Source organism: Mytilus galloprovincialis, chromosome 1 (assembly GCF_965363235.1).
Source record: "Mytilus galloprovincialis chromosome 1, xbMytGall1.hap1.1, whole genome shotgun sequence".
In the NCBI taxonomy this organism is placed as follows: domain Eukaryota; kingdom Metazoa; phylum Mollusca; class Bivalvia; order Mytilida; family Mytilidae; genus Mytilus; species Mytilus galloprovincialis.
In genome coordinates, this window is record NC_134838.1 from 27,232,480 (window position 1) to 27,251,606 (window position 19,127).

At 32.9% G+C, this 19,127-nt stretch overlaps 1 protein-coding gene across 1 annotated transcript in view; it reads right to left on the reverse strand.

Annotated features, from left to right (window-relative positions):
• LOC143070875 (putative methyltransferase-like protein 24) overlaps positions 1-19,127 on the reverse strand; it is a 93,592-nt gene that overhangs the window by 18,155 nt on the left and 56,310 nt on the right. Inside the window, exons 8-10 of the mRNA XM_076244988.1 lie at positions 16,006-16,088; positions 14,784-14,912; positions 153-227 (exon numbers count right to left, since the gene is read on the reverse strand). Coding sequence (XP_076101103.1) covers positions 153-227; positions 14,784-14,912; positions 16,006-16,088 — 287 coding nt within the window. The remainder of the gene's footprint in view (positions 1-152; positions 228-14,783; positions 14,913-16,005; positions 16,089-19,127) is intronic.

Below are 19,127 nucleotides of genomic sequence, written 5' to 3' on the forward strand. Positions count from 1 at the left end.
AAGTGGTGGTATATGCCATAGATTGATATATTAATATGTATTTGTTGATTGTGTTGAGTATTGAAATGGTGGTAGTGGTGGGTTTTTTTTAATAGAATACTTACAATATCAGAATTTATGTCTTTGATATACATATTATTATTTAGGCTTACCTTGGATCAAAAGAGTGGACTTCACATCCGTATGTTTTCGCCATATAATCATCAAAGCTAAAGTCATTGCTTATTCTGAAATATAATGTGAATCTATCATTATTTTTCTTGTTTTATATAATGACTCGCCGTAATAGTAATAATATTACTAATATTTTCCTCAACTATTCATTTATGCTGTTCTATTTATGATGTAGTCTTAATCATGTCTCAAGTTAAATAGTGCTGTATCATATGCTACCGATTTTCTAAATAACAGCCCAACAATGTTAGTTCTGTAAAATTAGGAAATCATTTTTTTTTCTTCTTCCCTGACTTAGTTTCGACTACATGCTATTGATATATCGAGATACAAAATTGTTATGTACTGTGACCGACGTGCTAGACCACTTGAACACATAGGCTCTCGGTGGCCGGTTGTGTCCTTTCTTCGTCAGTAAAGGAGTCTAAAAACAGCACAAACAGCATTTTACAAAATACATATAATTATACTCGTTCGGTTTGAACATACGCGTTTGGTCAGACCGTACGAGTATACTCATATGGTCTAGTACGACCTGCACCATACATACATTTAGAACAGATGAGTTTATTTTAGACAAACATTTATCAAAAATTTGTTATCAAGTATTACAGATTAATAGTATTACAATATATGAATAAAGACAATAAGAAAATATTAAATCAATTGAAATTAAATAATTTTGTATTTAATTTTAAAAAGAAGATGTCGTTGAATTGTCAATAAAACAACTCTCCAATAGAGTCAAAATTACAAAGAAATTAACAACTATGGGTCACTGTATGGTCTTCCACAATGAGCAAAGCCCATACATCAACCACTGGATTACAGGCTCCTCACTTTGGACAGACATGTGCATACAAAATGTGGCAGGGATATACATGTTTTCTGTCTAAATCCTCTGTTGGAACTCTCGCCCCGGGTGACACTTCCTGCCACAAGGAACATAAGGTTTCTTACATTTCTATGTTTCAATCATACATGTCCCTTTCATGCGAATATTTTGCTTGCAAGAGACAATATTGCTTGTTTTGCAGAAGCATGCAATACAATTCCAGTGTGCAGCTTTAACTTTGTGTGTCAAACGTTCTATATCACCGATTAGATAACAAAAGTTCAATATGCCAAATTCACATGATAATTTGTACAAACTAGAATCCTTACCAATAATAATTATCATCAACCCCGATGTTTTTCTCACAGTAACAAAACTACCTTTTTTAATCTTTGCATTATTTTTTCGACACTTTTTATTATATTGTCTTATTGTGTTTTGAACAGATTTTTTTATAATTTCTGTCCAGTATCTTCCATTTTCTTGCGTGATATGCAGGAGATTAACTTTTAAATAGTTAAAACATTAAATTTGTATTCCAATTACAATTCAACTTTTTAAATCAGTTATGTTGAGCCTTGTATTAATTTTGCCCCCGGGTTTATATCATCCGTTCATTCTATTTGTCTCTTCAATATTCAAGAGTTTATCCTGAGGTAGCACTTCACAGAAAATCAAATTAAAATTGAACCACAAAACGTTTTATCATCTTCCATTCCTGGCTTTGTAAAACATTAATCTAACTGTTTGTGTCATACATGTTCATTCGTCTGTAATAAGTGTTGTCCATGGATTTGATTTTCAGTAGTTAAAAGGGTGAAATATAATTCCTTTTCTGTGTATCAATTTAATATTGCAAAAAGGGGGGATGTCAATTTTTCCACCAAAAATTGGTTCAAAATAATATTTCAATGCCTTTGATGATACCTTTTCAGAAACTATTGACATTAATGATATAGATCAAATCGTCATCAATAACAAGCCGCAGCATTCACATCAAGAGATGTATGACTAAGCCGTCGTACACAGTAAACTGAAGAAAGAATTGATGCAAGCTATACTTTTTTGTAGTTTTAACATGAGTAGGCATTATATTAGTGATTTTTTTTGCCCGAGCGATAGTGATTATTTCGATTCTGATTAGGACAATTTAGGTAATTGTCATGTCCGATGTGTATAAGTGTAAAGTGTTTGTGAAGGCTCTTCCGTGAACATCCCTTTTTTGTAAGCAAGCAAACGACTAGCAATGAGTTCTTAAGAGGTGGAGTTTTGAAGAGCCAGCATGAACGGTTATCGTATCTAGGTCAAATATATCAATTTCGAATTGCTACACATTTACAGACATAATAAATGATTAAGTAACAACATGTACATCATTTAAGAGTTTGGAAGTGTTTTAAGTTAATGAAATATATTAAATGCATGCCAATTTGATAACATTCCTTCTTGTACAATGGTCAAAATACGCAGGAGTAAACATTTTTTTATTGGATTTAGAACATGGGTTTATTCACAAAGCGAAAGAAGCACGTAATATTAGAATTCTATTTTCAGATTAATGTGGATTTTGACAAATAAATAAAATAAAATGGGTAGACCGACATGCTTTTGGTATAAGCTTGGGATGTCAACTTGTACTCGAGCACTCAGGTATCGCTCGTTGGTACCAAGTATCGATTACCAAAATCATGCTCGACTAATCGGTTTCCTGTTTGGCTTTTGATTAAACACAAATATTTTTTCTTGAGAAAGCGTCCCGGAAAATTAAATTGTAATCACAATAAATGCAAAATATGATACGATTCGAATGTTTGCGTTTTACTGTTATCTAATATCCCTCAATAACTAGGTAGGCTATGAACAAGATCCCCTTTCAAAGGTTTACACTTTACACTAATTGTGTCTTAGTTATCCCACCGCCTCTGTACCACCAGAGTTTATATTTCCATCAACGATACTGTTAGTTACATACCAAAGTTGAGAAATCGCCTTATCCAAAAAAGGTTGATAAAATAATAATTTTGATCAAGAACAAATTCGTTTCACGATTTGTCAACCCTCAGGAAATGATTAAAGGCATCAGCAAGTTTTAATCATTACCCCTTCGTTGATTATTGTTTTTCTATTGTTTGGAGGTTACAAAATAATATTGTTTTACCAATAATCATTCTATAGATATTATTAGTTACTTGATTAGATAATTGCAACTTTACAATAGTAGTACATATAGCAAATATTAAAAGCCATTAATTTTAGTACAAAAGTCCTAGGACTATTATCTAGGTAATTATGTTGAGGTTTCTAATTTGAAAAAAAAACAAATGATTCACAGTACAAAGATGTATATGTATATCAAAATGAGTATCATTTTGCGTTTCCATTATGTAAATATTTAACCGAGCGAGTTCTCGGTAAGTACAGTACATATATTGATTTTAAAAGTCAAATATATTCCCATTTTAAAATCGTAATGAAATGTGGAAATGACTTTGTTCCTTGTAATATCTACCTATGCAGATCTACATGCACTTCACTGTTCTTTTCTTTGCTCTATATCAATTTTAAATGTTTCTTGCACTTTCCATGGCAACAGTGCCCATTTTGGAAATTCCATAGTTAAAAGTTTCATCTAAACTTGCCAGTTAACAATCATACAAAGCTACATTAAGTTTGATTTTTTCACATTTTGCTGGTTTCCACGGTAACAGCAACCTATCACAAAACTGTAGTGAAAGATGACTCATTGGTACATGGGAGGGAATCATAATAGTTTCAAATGAGTTTAGCTACAATTTTAACAATGTTTAAGAGATGAAATGTTGCTTTAACGTTTTTGGATTATGTTTTCCTTTTTGGCATTTATTAAATGGTAACGGCATATAAAAATTAGACAATATTAGCGGGCAAACGTTTAGTTTAAACATATTTGCAAAAATAGCAAAAGGGATTGGACAGAAGTTATAACAACATTAGAGACGTCCTCTCCCAATATAAATATAAACTCAAACTACATTAGATAATGGCGAAAAAAACAACATAGTAGTAATGCATGTAATACGTACTTCAAAAAAAAAATTAGAAATAAAAAGAAAAAAAAAATACAATATAATAAGGAATAATAATGAAACAACTGGACTGGAGTGAAAGGTTGTAAAGTAGAAATTTAGAATGTTAATTGATTGCTTTGAATCTTTGTGTTATTCTGATATAAGATTGTACGGACTCAAAATTGTCTTTGTTTTGCTGAAAAGAAAGGTCACCGTTACCAGCTAATAGAAGCTCAATGGATATAGCATAATTTTCTAATTTGGAAAACAGTATTTCTCTTGCTTCATTGTGAAAAGCTCACTCTAAACAATAGTGTATACTATCCTCAACAGGGTGGCCACAGCTGCATGCGGGACTTGGTTTAATATTAACACGATGTAAATCTGAATTTAAAGAACCGCAAATATTTCTCAAACGTGCATAAATGATATTAAGTTTTCTATCCCCACAACTAAAATAGGAAGGTGGCTGTATCAATTTAGACTTCATCTTTCGTTAAAAAATATTTATATTTTTGGACGTACGTATGTCGGGGGTAAGGCCATTCCATTCAATAGTAGTGGATGGGAAAAAGGATTTTCTAGTAATGTCTAGTCTATAACCGGGTACTTCATAATTATTACTGTTTCGCAAATCGTAGTTAGATACTTGACCAACAAGCGGGGGCATTAAATCACAGAGATAATCAGGGGCAGTCCCATTATGTAAAGAATAGAACATATTGAGCTTTCTGGTTTTTATTCTGTCCACAAGCAATTGCCAGCCAGTTTCAAAATATATAGCTTCCCGACTAGCAAACACGGGCAACCCAGTTACTAACCTCCCTGCTTCTAACTGAACATGTTCTAAATTGTCGGCTTCTTGTTGAGTACAACCATCCCATAACTCACATGCATATTCCATAACGGGTCTTATAAAAGTTAAATATATACGAGCAAGATAATTTCTATTCAATACATATTTCAATTTTTTAAGAACATTTAATCTTGTGCTTGCACACTTTAAAATATTTTCTATATGTGTATGGAATTTACCATTGGAATCAAAAGTAATCCCTAAGTGTTTATGACAGGAGACAAATTCTACTAATTGGTTTTGAAATTCTATTTCAATATCACCTGGGGAAGTATGGCAGGAGAATATCATAGCCTTTGTCTTATTAGGGTTAAAATTAATAACCCAATCTTTAGACCATACTGAAATTTGTTCTAAATCGCTGTTTAAGACATCCTCTATAGTGTAAGGATTATTGCTGGAATAAAAAAGAGATGTATCATCAGCAAACAATCGAGTTAGACTTGTCAAATTATCAGCTATGTCATTTAAATAAATAGAAATAGTAGGGGACCTAAAACAGAGCCTTGCGGAACTCCTGCATTAGTATTATAAAAGGCGAATAGGCATTTGAAACAAAAACGCTTTGTTTTTTATTTGAAATATAACTTTCAAACCATTCATACAGATTTCCATCAAAACCATACGCTTTTATAAGAGATGTTATACAGCGATCATCAAGTGACATGCATATCCTATAGTAAATTTCTATTAGCTGGTGAACGGTAGAATGACCTGGAATAAAACCTGATTGAGATTTGTATAATAACTTGTTTGCAATTAAGTGATTAAATACATTTTTAAACACAATTCTTTCAAAAACTTTACCCACTGCTGATAATAATGAGATTGGTCTATAATTGGAAACCAGTGATTTGTCTCCGGTTTTGTATAACAGCATGACAACGTTTAAAAAAAACAACGCCAAACGGCACAAGTGCACATGGCTATTACAATTTTGACATGACATTGTTACAATGTTTACGGAAGCCATTTATGAAAATTCAAATGCCAAATGCCGCATCTAAACATGTTACTCAAGATTATTGTAAAGTTGAAAGCTAGAAGAATATTTCATTTTATCAATTGTTTGCTTTCATTTCAATGGCAACACAGTAGTTTCGATGATTGTCAAAATCAACTTAAACCTGTATTGTGTGAACAATTAGATTGCCAGCAATAACACATATCACCCTCGTTCTTATATTGCTAGGGTAACGGCAGTCATTTTAAACATTTCATAACATATAAAGGAGTTAGTCCAGTCGACCCCTTTTTGACCCAAATTGCAAAATATAGCAGTTTTACAAGATTGTTAAAATGTGAACTTTTAGCTATTCATTGGAAAATATAATACTTCTTTTACATAAATTTTGGCTGATTTATTTAGATCCAATGCACATATATCGGGTACTAGCATCATTAAGTCATGCTTAATTACTGAAAACTTCTCAATTTTAGCATTTGAGTTCAATTTCAAACAGTTTACGTCTTAAGGGGGCTCGCAGGCATAAATCACATTTTGATCTAATATAGGATTTCTCTATATTTTCATATGAATAATCTCTATCTTATACTTAATAGAAAAATAATATAAAAAAGTGGGGTCACCGTTCATTTAAGCTCACAATCTGCCTTCGAAAGAAGCATACATTTTTGGAAAGGTACTTTTTCTGTTGAACTAATAGGAGAAATAAAGGTAAATCGAAATAAAAAAAAAGAACAAAATTACAAAAATCATCCAAATTTTACAATAGTTTAGTTTAAGTACAGCTCGAAAATATTGACAAAAAAAATTGGCCACCGATCAGTTTCAAAAGATATTTCAATTTTAAGGTAGATGAGGTGTCTAAATTATAATCTATAGAATTTTTTTATAATTTGCCGAAATGTAGTTTATATCATGCTTTTTAAAAGACAATAATAAAAAGAATTTTTGTCACGCTACACAGTGTTCAAAATTGACAGAATTTGTATAGATTATGCATAAATAAAACATGTTTTCCGCAAAAAAGCGTAAACTACACGATAGAATGTTCAGATAACAAATGAGAAGATAGCTTTAATAGTATGCTTTCAGTTAAAAAAAAAATGGGGTCACCGGACCCGTTTTCCTGCTACATAATAGAATAGGTAAATTCCTAACACATTTTATGGTAAAAGTACCTTTATCTGAATTATCTGCCCTTGCATTTGAGTTGCCTCCCCTTATGTTGCAAAGTTCGGAAAAATTTAATCAAATAAAACTTTACTGTTTTTTGTAAAAAAACAACCATAAATATGATAAAACACGTCATTTTCTATATTGAAATATTGAAATGAAAGTGATTACACACGAATATCCTACTTCTCTCAACATTTGCACATTCTATTAAAGATCTAGACCTTGTTTTCTGGTATTTCCAAATCCAAGATAAAGGAAGACATCTATCTACTTTAATGCAAAAAATGGCATGTTTACAACAAATGGAGACCATTTGGAGCTTTTTCAATGATATATACATTTTAACAATCATCTGAGGCCATAACAAATTGATTTTTTTTAATGATTCTTGTACCGTATGATAAAAAAACAACTAATAAAGTAATGAATAAAATTTGTAATGAAAAAAAAAATGTTTATTTTTTTCTCAAATTGTTATACCCGCGAGCCCCCTAAATTGGAAGAAGCTGCATTTGTGTTTATTCATAATATTAAAAGTAAGTTGTATCTGATGATAATACAAAACATATATAAAAGGTTGAGAGTGATCACGGATGTGGTCACTTTCATGTTTGACAAAAACCATCAGAAAAGCGACATCTTATAGCATATATGACATATTTATTCTTATTTCAGCTTGACGTTGAGCGTCTTTTGTGACTAAACGAGTTCAAATTTTTCACATACACTATGACTGAAGCAGACATTAAAGTGTTTAATACAGTGTTTTAAGTCAGATGACCTGACATTTTGTCCTTACCGGGGTTACTCCTTTTGGAATTTTTAGTCTGGGTATTATCAATTTAATTATCAAACCTAAGTATTCTTATGTTTTTTACGTTTTTCGAACGTCAAAAGAAACAGTGGCCATATTGTTCAAAATGCAAAAATTCACATTGTTCCATCAACATTTGTTCATTCAATTTCGAGAAACAGCGTGGACAAAATGTGTGGAAGATTAATAAAAGGGTAACGGCAGCTTTTTTTTTTAAAATACCAAGTCAAACAGTTCATCTACACATGTTTATTAACAGTTTGTAAAATTCCGTCAAGTTTGGAGTATTTGTTTTTCATTTTGTTTTTTCAATAAAAGTGATCATTTCAATTCTTTTAAACACAGATGTCACATTGGTACATGCTATTGTACGTACCCTTAACGTTTTGCTTGATTTGTTGTTATAAACTTCCAGAAAATACTGCTTTAAAGTTTTCCCTCCGGATACATTTTAAGTTTTCGCCCTCTATCCATAACAGTATCAGCCATTTTGGAATTGCTAAACACTGTCTGCACAACTAGGCATACACAGTAACATTTACGTAGAGTTTCATGTAGTTGGGTAAATTTAATAAAAGAAAGAGAATTTTTTTTTTTGCATGTTTTCTGATTCCATGGAAATGGACCGTTTTTGCATTGGAGTAGTTCAAAGGACAACTTCATAACCGATTCCTAATCTGCACATGGTGGTAAACATTATTATATAGTTATCCTTATGCTATCTCTTTTACAAAAAATAGCTTATTATTTAAGAAATGTAAAATAAAAATGACCCCACCCATCTTAGAGGCCCCAAGTAATTGGAAAGTGGACACCCTGGTATCATGAGCATTAGTTTCTGCAACCCCCACGATGCAGATTCATAGCATAAATAATTATAAAGTTTCACCCTTCTTCCAATTGTCACTAAATCAAGGGGGAATCTACGTCATCACGCAGGGTGTCGGCGATTGAAATTGGACCACCATTTTGTCGCTTCAAGGTAAGAATTTTACTTATTATGCCAGTTATATGAGGGTTATGATTATACAAAATAGTCCACCAAAGACTATATAAAGTAGGAAAATAAATGAGCCACTGCTCAATATTATTGGTTATCTCAATTTTGCAAACACTTCGATACCAGGTTTAGGAATTAGGTCAAACATGCAGGATATCGGTAAAATTTTTCATAACAACATCTTGATTATCAAAAACCGCCTACTTTATCAACAAATGAACATGTCCGAATTCTTTATTGTACTGGGAAAAATACTTGTTACTCACAAATATCAGTCATTATGGTCGAAAAACGTCTTATTTTTAAAAATTAGAAAAAGGATGTCGGCAACACATCGAATATCGACGGATGTCGGGGACACACTAATAAATTATTAATGTAATTGTCCTTTGATTTTATCAACCATTATGAAGATACGATAAAAAAAAAACCAGGATTAGTGTTCCTTGCTTGCTTCCATTTCATGCACTCAATTTCAAGATTCAATTTTTGTAAATATTCGAGAAAAAAAAAGTTTTAGAAGGTGAAAATCTGATTTACTTTCAGTTATGCCAGGGGTTCCACAGGGATCATTTATTAGACCAAGTCTTTTTGATACTATATATATATATATATATAAGTCTGAAAATTACACCAACCAGTGTTAGAGTTAGATTTTATACTGACAAATATATATAGATTGCCTAACAATGTAATTTTAACACACTATTTAGTATGTAAATATAAGAATGTTTAAAATATTTACAAAATGATGAAAATAAACGCAATATTTCGCTAGACCAACTAGCTTTATCAAGCGTGCATCTATCCAGGTGAAATCGGATGTAGATGATAAGAAACTTTTGCAGCTCAACGTCTGTGTTGCACTGAACTGCCTTCAAAATAAGAAAATTTTGCAGCTCAATGTATATGACCTCTTGCATTTAGCTGCTTTGAAAATAAGAAAATTTTGCAGCTCAATGTACATGTTGCACTTGGATTTAGCTACCTTAAAAATACATAATTGGTAGTTGAAGTTAGCAACGTCCATTGGCCAATATTACGGGATAAAAAGGACGATGCTTTGTTTTAAATTATTCTTTATCTTTCCTGTATCTTTTTTCGTCTTTTTCGTTAAGACCATCAGGTTCTAAAGTGTGGAGTTGGTGGATCCAAAAGTTTTCTCTTCTCCTTCTCGCCGTGGTGTCCCATTCGGTGTTGACTTCTATAATTTGGAAAGTGACATTATCAAAAGGATGTTTCGTTGAACGAAGATGTCTTGTGAGAGGACAGTTTTTGTTGGTTTTGTACGATGAACGGTGGTTATTGAGCCGAATATTAAATTTGTCCATTGTTTCTCCCACATACTGAATGCCACAAGTGTCACATGTTAATATATAAATTGAGTTCTCCGTTTTACAGTTGGAATTAGAGTAGATGGTATAATTTTGTTTAGTAACGGAGCTGATGAAAGAACTGCTTGTATTGGCAGCTTTACAACACAAACAATTCCTTCGACCACATTGTTTGTAGCAACCGGGCGATGGATTAGGCTGCTTGGTTAATACAGATGTCACTAATTTGTCACGGATGTTTTTAGGTCTTCTGAAGGCCATGACTGGTGGTGAAGAAAATACTTTTTTTAGATTTAAATCATTTTCTATAATTTTCCAATGCTTCTGAACAATGGATGACACATTTTTAAAATCAGGATGGTAAGTGAGTACAAGGGGTGTTCTGTTAGCTGCTTTATTCTTATCTTTAGTTTGTAACCCGGATTTGTTTTTATTTCTCGATTTATGAATTTCGCACAGCGGTATACTACTGTTGCCTTCATTAAACACCCGATAGATGTAGGGCCAGATGAAATGTCATTACCTGAAGATCCACCAACTCCACACTTTAGAACCTGATGGTCTTAACGAAAAAGACGAAAAAAGATACAGGAAAGTTAAAGAATAATTTAAAACAAAGCATCGTCCTTTTTATCCCGTAATATTGGCCAATGGACGTTGCTAACTTCAACTACCAATTATGTATTTTTAAGGTAGCTAAATCCAAGTGCAACATGTACATTGAGCTGCAAAATTTTCTTATTTTCAAAGCAGCTAAATGCAAGAGGTCATATACATTGAGCTGCAAAATTTTCTTATTTTGAAGGCAGTTCAGTGCAACACAGACGTTGAGCTGCAAAAGTTTCTTATCATCTACATCTGAAATCACCTGGATAGATGCACGCTTGATAAAGCTAGTTGGTCTAGCGAAATATTGCGTTTATTTTCATCATTTTGTAAATATTTTAAACATTCTTATATTTACATACTAAATAGTGTGTTAAAATTACATTGTTAGGCAATCTATAATTTTATTTGTGTAATTGAATTAATCTCTGTACTGATTAATCCACACTCCCATAGATTTGTATGTCATGTGCTGCTATTTATAGGCACTTATATATATATATATATATATATATACAACTCGTCTAAACATCAACCTAACAATGTTAGATCTGTAAATTTGCTTTCGCAAATTTTTGGTTCTTCCCTCGCCGGGATTCGAACCCATGCTTCTGTGATATCGTGACACCAAATCGCCTGCAGTGCAGCCGTCCCGCTAGACCACACGACCACCTGGGCTCTCAAATAAAGAGCTTTCGCTGGCCGTGTGTTACCTTTCCTCGTCAGTTTTAATCTAGCGGCGTACTACAGTACATGATATATAAGGCATGAAGATGGCCAATATATATATAAGAAAAAGTTAAGTAAAGTCCGTATGCTGGTAACATATAAGAAAATTATTAAAAGATAATAACGGTTTCAATGCATCACTTTTTTACTAGTACTTTCACTGCTTCCGCAGATCTTCAGGTAATGACATTTCATCTGGCCCTACATCTATCGGGTGTTCATGAAGGCAACAGTAGTATACCGCTGTTCGAAATTCATAAATCGAGAAATAAAAACAAATCCGGGTTACAAACTAAAACTGAGGGAAACGCATCAAATATAAGACGAAAACTACGACACAACAGAAATACAACATTAAAATGTAACAAACACAGAAACTAACTATTATATAACAATGGCAATTTTCCTGACTTAGTACAGAACATTTTAAGAAAATAAATGGTGGATTGAACAATCGTATGCATGGCCCTGTTGGTCCTTTATCGTGACCTTTGCTCAAGTTTTCTGGCGGTTTTGTTGACATTTTTTCAGTAAGGGGACGACCATTTGATTTTCGGGGGAGGTGGGGGGAGGAGGATTTTGAAAATAAAAAACTCAGCCTTGATAGTATATGATGTGTCCCCGACATCCTTCGATATTCGATGTGTTGCCGACATCCTTTTTCCATTTTTTAAAAATACGACGTTTTTCGGCAATAATGACGGATATTTGTGAGTAACACGTATATTCCCGAGTACAATAAAGAATTTGGACATGTTCATTTGTTACTAAAAGAGGGACGAAAGATACCAAAGGGACAGTCAAACTCATAAATCTAAAACAAACTGACAACGCCATGGTTAAAAATGAAAAAGACAAACAAACAACAGCACACACGACACAACATAGAAAACTAAAGAATAAACAACACGAACCGCACCAAAAAACTAGGGGTGATCTCAGGTGCTCCGGAAGGGTAAGTAGATCCTGCTCCACATACGGCACCCGTCGTGTTGCTTATGTGATAACAAATTCGGTAAATAGTCTAATTCGGTAGGTCACATTCAGGAAAGGGAAGGAGATTGTAGTTACGACGTGAGGAACATATCCGATATCATTTGTGATACGGTTATTCCATAACGGTCAACCAACTCTTTTGATAAAGTAGGCGGTTCTTGATAATCAAGATGTTGTTACAAAAAATTTTGCCGATATCCTGCATATTTCACCTAATTCCTAAAACTGGTATCGAAGTGTTTGCAAAATTGAGATAACCAATAATATTGAGCGATGGCTCATTTATTTTCCTACTTTATATAGTCTTTGGTGGACTATTTTGCGCTTGCATTTCCTATCATGATTTTCTTGATAGAGGTTTGCTGCTCACAAGGAAGCTATTAAACCAAGAGTTCCAAATAGTGAAGTTGAAATCATCCCTTCGTAAATTTTACGGACGCCATCACGAGTTGGTTGACCGTTATGGAATAACCGTTTCACAAATGATATCGGATATGTTCCTTACGTCGTAACTACAATCCCCTTCCCTTTCATGAATATGACCTACCGAATTAGACTATTTACCGGATTTGTAATCACATAAGCAACACGACGGGTGCCACATGTGGAGCAGGATCTGCTTACCCTTCCGGAGCACCTGAGATCACCCCTAGTTTTTGGTGGGGTTCGTGTTGTTTATTCATTAGTTTTCTATGTTGTGTCGTGTGTACTATTGTTTTTCTGTTTGTCTTTTTCATTTTTAGCCATGGAGTTGTCAGTTTGTTTTAGATTTATGAGTTTGACTGTCCCTTTGGTATCTTTCGTCCCTCTTTTGTATAATCATAACCCTCATATAACTGGCATAATAAGTAAAATTCTTACCTTGAATCGACAAGATGGTGGTCCAATTTCAATCGCCGACACACTGCGTGATGACGTAGATTCCCCCTTGTAAATGGCAGCCATTTAAAAAATAACATTTAATTCACATGTTTACATCACAATACATCGTTCTGCTAATTTATAAAAAGTTTCAAGAGTTTTGATAATTTTGAATATAATTGGTCTTTACAATTTTGAAAAATACTCTTTTCAGACAATCTGGAAAAATAATAATAAGGATAACAAATGGAATGGAAAAAAAAACAATATGTCACCCGACCTCCTTCAGGGTAAAATAAGAAGAAAAAAAGAAACGCAAACTAACATATGTCAACCCAGCTCTGGGTGCAATAATAAGAAACGGGACAAAAAATAAAGTCTCAAAAAATCACAAAAAGGAAAAAAAATAACAATAACAATATCTCATCCCAACTTGTTGAGGATGTTGTAAAAATAAACGTAGAATAACAATATGCCCCCTCTCCCAACTTCTTTAAGGTTGCCATACATAAAGAAACGTAGATAAACATTATGACACCCAACCTCCGTTGTGTAAGCCATAACTAGAATTACCATTACGAGCAATAGCATGTGTCAACACCCTCCGTGGGGGGACGTACTTCCTGTATTTTTTTGTAGTATGATAGTGGCAAAACAGGGTCTCTTTTAATGTCCTGCTGGTTAGAATAGGGTTCCTTTTTCATGTCCTGCTGGTTAGAACAGGGTGTTTTTTTAGACCCTGCTGGTGCGAACAGGATCGCTTATTTAATCATTTATGATATGGTCTTGAACCCAGGTTATTTACAGTATCTATTTTATACTGTCTAGAACAGGGTATACATTTTCAGAGTGTTTCTAGAACAGGGTATGTTTTTCAATATTTTTGTTTAAAATAGGGTATGTTTTTCAATATTTTCTGGTTAGAGCAGGGTGTGATTTCGCAAGTGCTGTCGGCACAGTTATACCTAAAAGGATAGGCAGTATCCCCCCCCCCCCCCCGGTGTCAACCTAGCCTCATTCTCCAATTACCACTGAACAGCAGCAATTTTAAGTTGTCAAACAATGAAACAATGTATGTAGATATATGCTTGACAACAAATCTATCAGTTATTTTTTAAAACCGTCGGAGCATTCTTCCATTTTAAACAATTGGACTGTTTTGTGGTGACAGTGGTTTTTTTTTTAAATCCACCAACAGCTGTAACATTGGCGTATGCCATGTGATAAATGTGAATTCCATTTTCTTCTCGTGATTCAATTCTGTGCATACGTTATTGAAACAGTACGTCAGATAAAAAATGAAAGTCGATTTAATAGAAATTTTGATTCACTTATTCTGTTATTTAATATTGGTCATCTTCAGTTAAGCTACAGCTTCTCAAACTCACCCAAATGAATAAACTAAACATGGAAAAGAAGGTCTGTATTGTTTGTCATGACAAACGTTCCATCCACCATCGGTCATATGACCTATTCGTATGACCTCCTTACAATGTGTTTGTATCGATGTTAAATATCTACAAAGTAAATTAAGATGTTAATTAATTTGACTATGAATCTGTAATAGACCAGCTAATTACAATTTCCAAACATGAATGTATTGTTTATAGCTCGTTTGGACAAATTAAAGTGTGTTTTTGTAATATTTTTTTTTTTGTTGCTCCAAGTTTTGGTAACGACATGATCTACTTAAACATCTGCTGAATATTTAACCTGCAGTCAACTTCGTTGTGTAGAGTCTGTAAACTGCAATTAATAAAAGCTTAGTCTATTACAACAGTAATGACCAAAACATCTGTGTTTCGATACTAGTAATCTATTTCAGTTTTTTAAGTATCAAACTTTAAGACCTTATTATGCATTAATTTTATTGGTTATAGAATATTACATTAGTTTTTAATTTGTTGAACAATTCGTTTGTACGTTTGTTTCTATCAATTTCTTTTTCTTTTGATTAATGATGTGTTAAAATTTGTTCATCATTCGTATACACATAAGTCGTGTTGTGTTTTTTTTTTTTATTTTTCCTTTTATTACATATAAATTTTCGTTAATGGCTGTCACATACGTACAGCAATACATGACCTTAACATATTTAGATGTTTCGTAGTTTTAAGATATACATGTGTACCTGTATACATGTGCAAATAGACACTAACATGTTTTTTTTTCTCCACGTATCATGGAAGACTTAATTTTAATCAAAATGATCAAGGTTCTGTTGAGTTATAAACCATTAACTGAACATAGTTTATATGTAGTCCATATAAGGGGGACGAAAAAAACCAGAGGTACAGACAAACCCATAGATTGAAAATAAAGTGACAACGCCATGGCTACAAATAAAAAGAGAAACAGAAAAATAATAGTACAGAAGACACATCATAGAAAACTTAAGGTATAATATTTTATTTTTTCAAAAAAACGGTTTACATTTTCTCTTGAACCCCACCAAATTGCCCAATTGATGGGTTTATTGATATTGAATAAAAGTTGTTTTATGCATGCATACCATAGAGAACTGTTTCGCAGAAACGAAAAGGAGAACGGTATTGCAACTTATGCATTCTTCTCCCCACTACATATCAAAACGGTTCCATTAGAACATACCTTCTATACAGCTCCAGCATTTCTACGTTGTTTAATTTCTTAAGCATCATGTCCTCTGGGATTTCTAGGTTTCCAGAATTGCCCTAATATACGTGATACAATTTGAGATGAAATCAATCATGAATAAATGTCGAAAGCAACAGGAACTACCTTATCTTAAAAAAAAACCCATATCAGAACTGTTTTATGATTATTATAATTGCTGCCTTGTACTTTAGACAGCAATTGCTTTTATAGTAATGTACAATAAAATCCTAAATATATATACCGACCTTTGTGTGTGAAGTAATTACCTTATCTACAAAGCTGGGTTCAAATTCAGATCATAATACAATGACAAATCCCCTTTGTTTACGCCGATCACACAATGTGTCGCGTTGTAGAACATAGATCGTTAAAGTTAAAGGTGACGCATGAACTTTACTGTCAATACGTAAATAAGTATTGGGTTATATAGAAACCATTCACGATTTCATACGTCTTGATCAATAAAAAGCATGTAAAAACAGTAACTAAAGAAATGTAGGATTATAAACAAGCTATAAAGAAAAATAGTTTTCGAATGCCACAATTTAGCGGAATGCTGTGACTCTTAATAGCAAACAATTAATTTTGCCGGGATAGACGTTAAGCGCACACACAGGTTATACCGCGTGATTAATGTTTACATCAATTGTTTATGTAGACTTCTACCCTGATACATGATGCGTTATCCGTCTTATTGTTTACGTCATTAAGGTCAGTGTACATGGTCAAACAAATAGCGATTTGAGTGTGCACTTAAGGATGTACGCTGGTCATGTTTTTGGCAAAGTTGGCGCACCGTAAATGGGGTGTAGTCGTAATATAAAAGCAAATACATATTTCCTAGGATTTGTTTTAAATATGAATTCGTTGTTATTAATCAATAACAAAATTATTTATAGCAAAAGAATTTCCGCGATAAGAAATTGTTTTAACTAAAAATACACGATTTCCGTTTCCGGAGGTGTCGGCTGCAGATGTTTATATTGAAAATTCTTTTTTTATACACATTTTTAACCTTTAAGATCGCTTTTATACATCTTTATACGTTTTACTTTTTATATACATTTATAATCAGTAATGGCTAAGCGTACGCCGGGTTTTAAATCTGTAAAACAGCAGCAAAAATCGGAGGCAGTATCTGAAGCTCAAAGAAGACGATGGGACAGGGAGACTTCAAAATTATTTGACACAACATTTGTTCAGGACCATCCATACGCTGCTGGGACTAAGCGGTCATCCCCAGATATATCTAACTGTGTTCACGAGGAGATAATTGAAATTGACAGCAGTAACGTAACCGCAGATTTTTCAGAATGGAGAGTAGGTCGTAGGGTTGTAGAATTGGGAGTTTTGGCTGATGGTGTAGCAGCTTGCAAGAAATATGGTCTTCCCCTTTCTTTGCAAAACTGCAGAACCATAACCTCTCACGGTCTAGCTGCCATTTTGAAGATAGTGTGTGCCAACACAGCATGTCTCTTCACTAACTTAGTCCCCATAGGAAAAAGACATGGAAAAGTATGGGATGTCAACTCCAAATTAACATTTTGTTGTAGTAAACATGAACAAGAGAAAGGGGTATATTTAAGAGGGTGTTAAACATGCTAAAGGGTTATTTTCTTGCAACGTGATCACTGTTTTTTTATTTCACATTCAGTCCTGCAAGACTAGTGCCTCATTCAATGTGTTCTGCTAATTTAATTTAATGTATATCATGATTTTCAAATGCGTAATTTGCGTGCTTGGGATATATTTTTTAAATAAATTTCTAACACTAACCAGGGATCGTCAAGTAAAAAAATGATTGAATTTTGTTTTTTGATAAAGAGTCAAGGCCTATAAAGGTCAAAGTCTTTATTTTTCAAGCAACATTCATGAATTACAGAAATTATTTTATATCTTATTACCATGCAAGCACCCCTTTACCATCATCATATATATAACACCTTTTATCCCTAGGTGTGTACAAAAAAAATCTACCTTGATAGCTTGGTAATCATGGTAATATCATATTTACAAGTCAGGTAATACATGTACATGTATGCTTCAGTGTCATTGAATAAAATGGGGTTTGGGGGTATACATGTATTTACCATCCATGATATCGATGCAGATAATAAATTTGTTATTCAGAATACTACTACTACATTGTAGTACAGAAGTGAACTTATGTCATTAAACAAATTATCTCTAACACTAGGCATGCTAGGTACAAAGAATATATTTTTTACATTGTATATTCCATAATATAAATCAAAATAAGTAAACATTGAATTACTGATATATGCATATGCAATACAAATACATGTACAAAAATGTACTTGTAGTGTCAATAGAACAACTCAGCACATATCATGCACATAGTAATATTTAAGAGTGATCACAGTGATTATTAGGATAAAATGTAGGATGCAACCTCATAATTAATTATCATTTTATATTTAAACAAATCATTATCCCACTATGTGGTGGAAGTATGTATCCTATTAAAAGCACAATACCTGAACTTTTTGTTTGTATTCTGTAGCAACATAATCAAGTTTTGAGTAGATATTTTTTGTGTATTGAGCATTAAGATTAAAATCTGGACCAATCAAATATGAAATTACCTCCAAATTAAGTAATAACCATTTATTTAATGTTATTGTTTTAGCTATGATTCATGTAGGACTTGGGGAGCAGCAAGTGAATGGAATTTTAGCAGAGCTGAATATTCCAACAGTCAGCCATTCCATGTTGGATGAGAGACAAAGAGAAATTGGAGGGGTGATTGAGCATGTTGCAGAAGAGTCTATCAAAGAGTGGATGACAAAACAAATTGCTTTAAATAATGAGTAAGAAATGACAAATTTAATGTTTTAATAGAAGAATGATTTTTTATAAACATAAATCTTATACATATTTGTAATGATTGATCAATTTTTAATTGCGTTATTTTTCTATCCACTATAAATGTTATGAAAATAAATTGCTTGCAACAATATATCGGTTTACAGTTTATTAAGAATATTTACATGCTGACTATTTGAATTTATTGCTTAACTGCCCTTGGCTTGGTTATGAATGTTTAAAATAAATATATATGAAATTATTTTCAG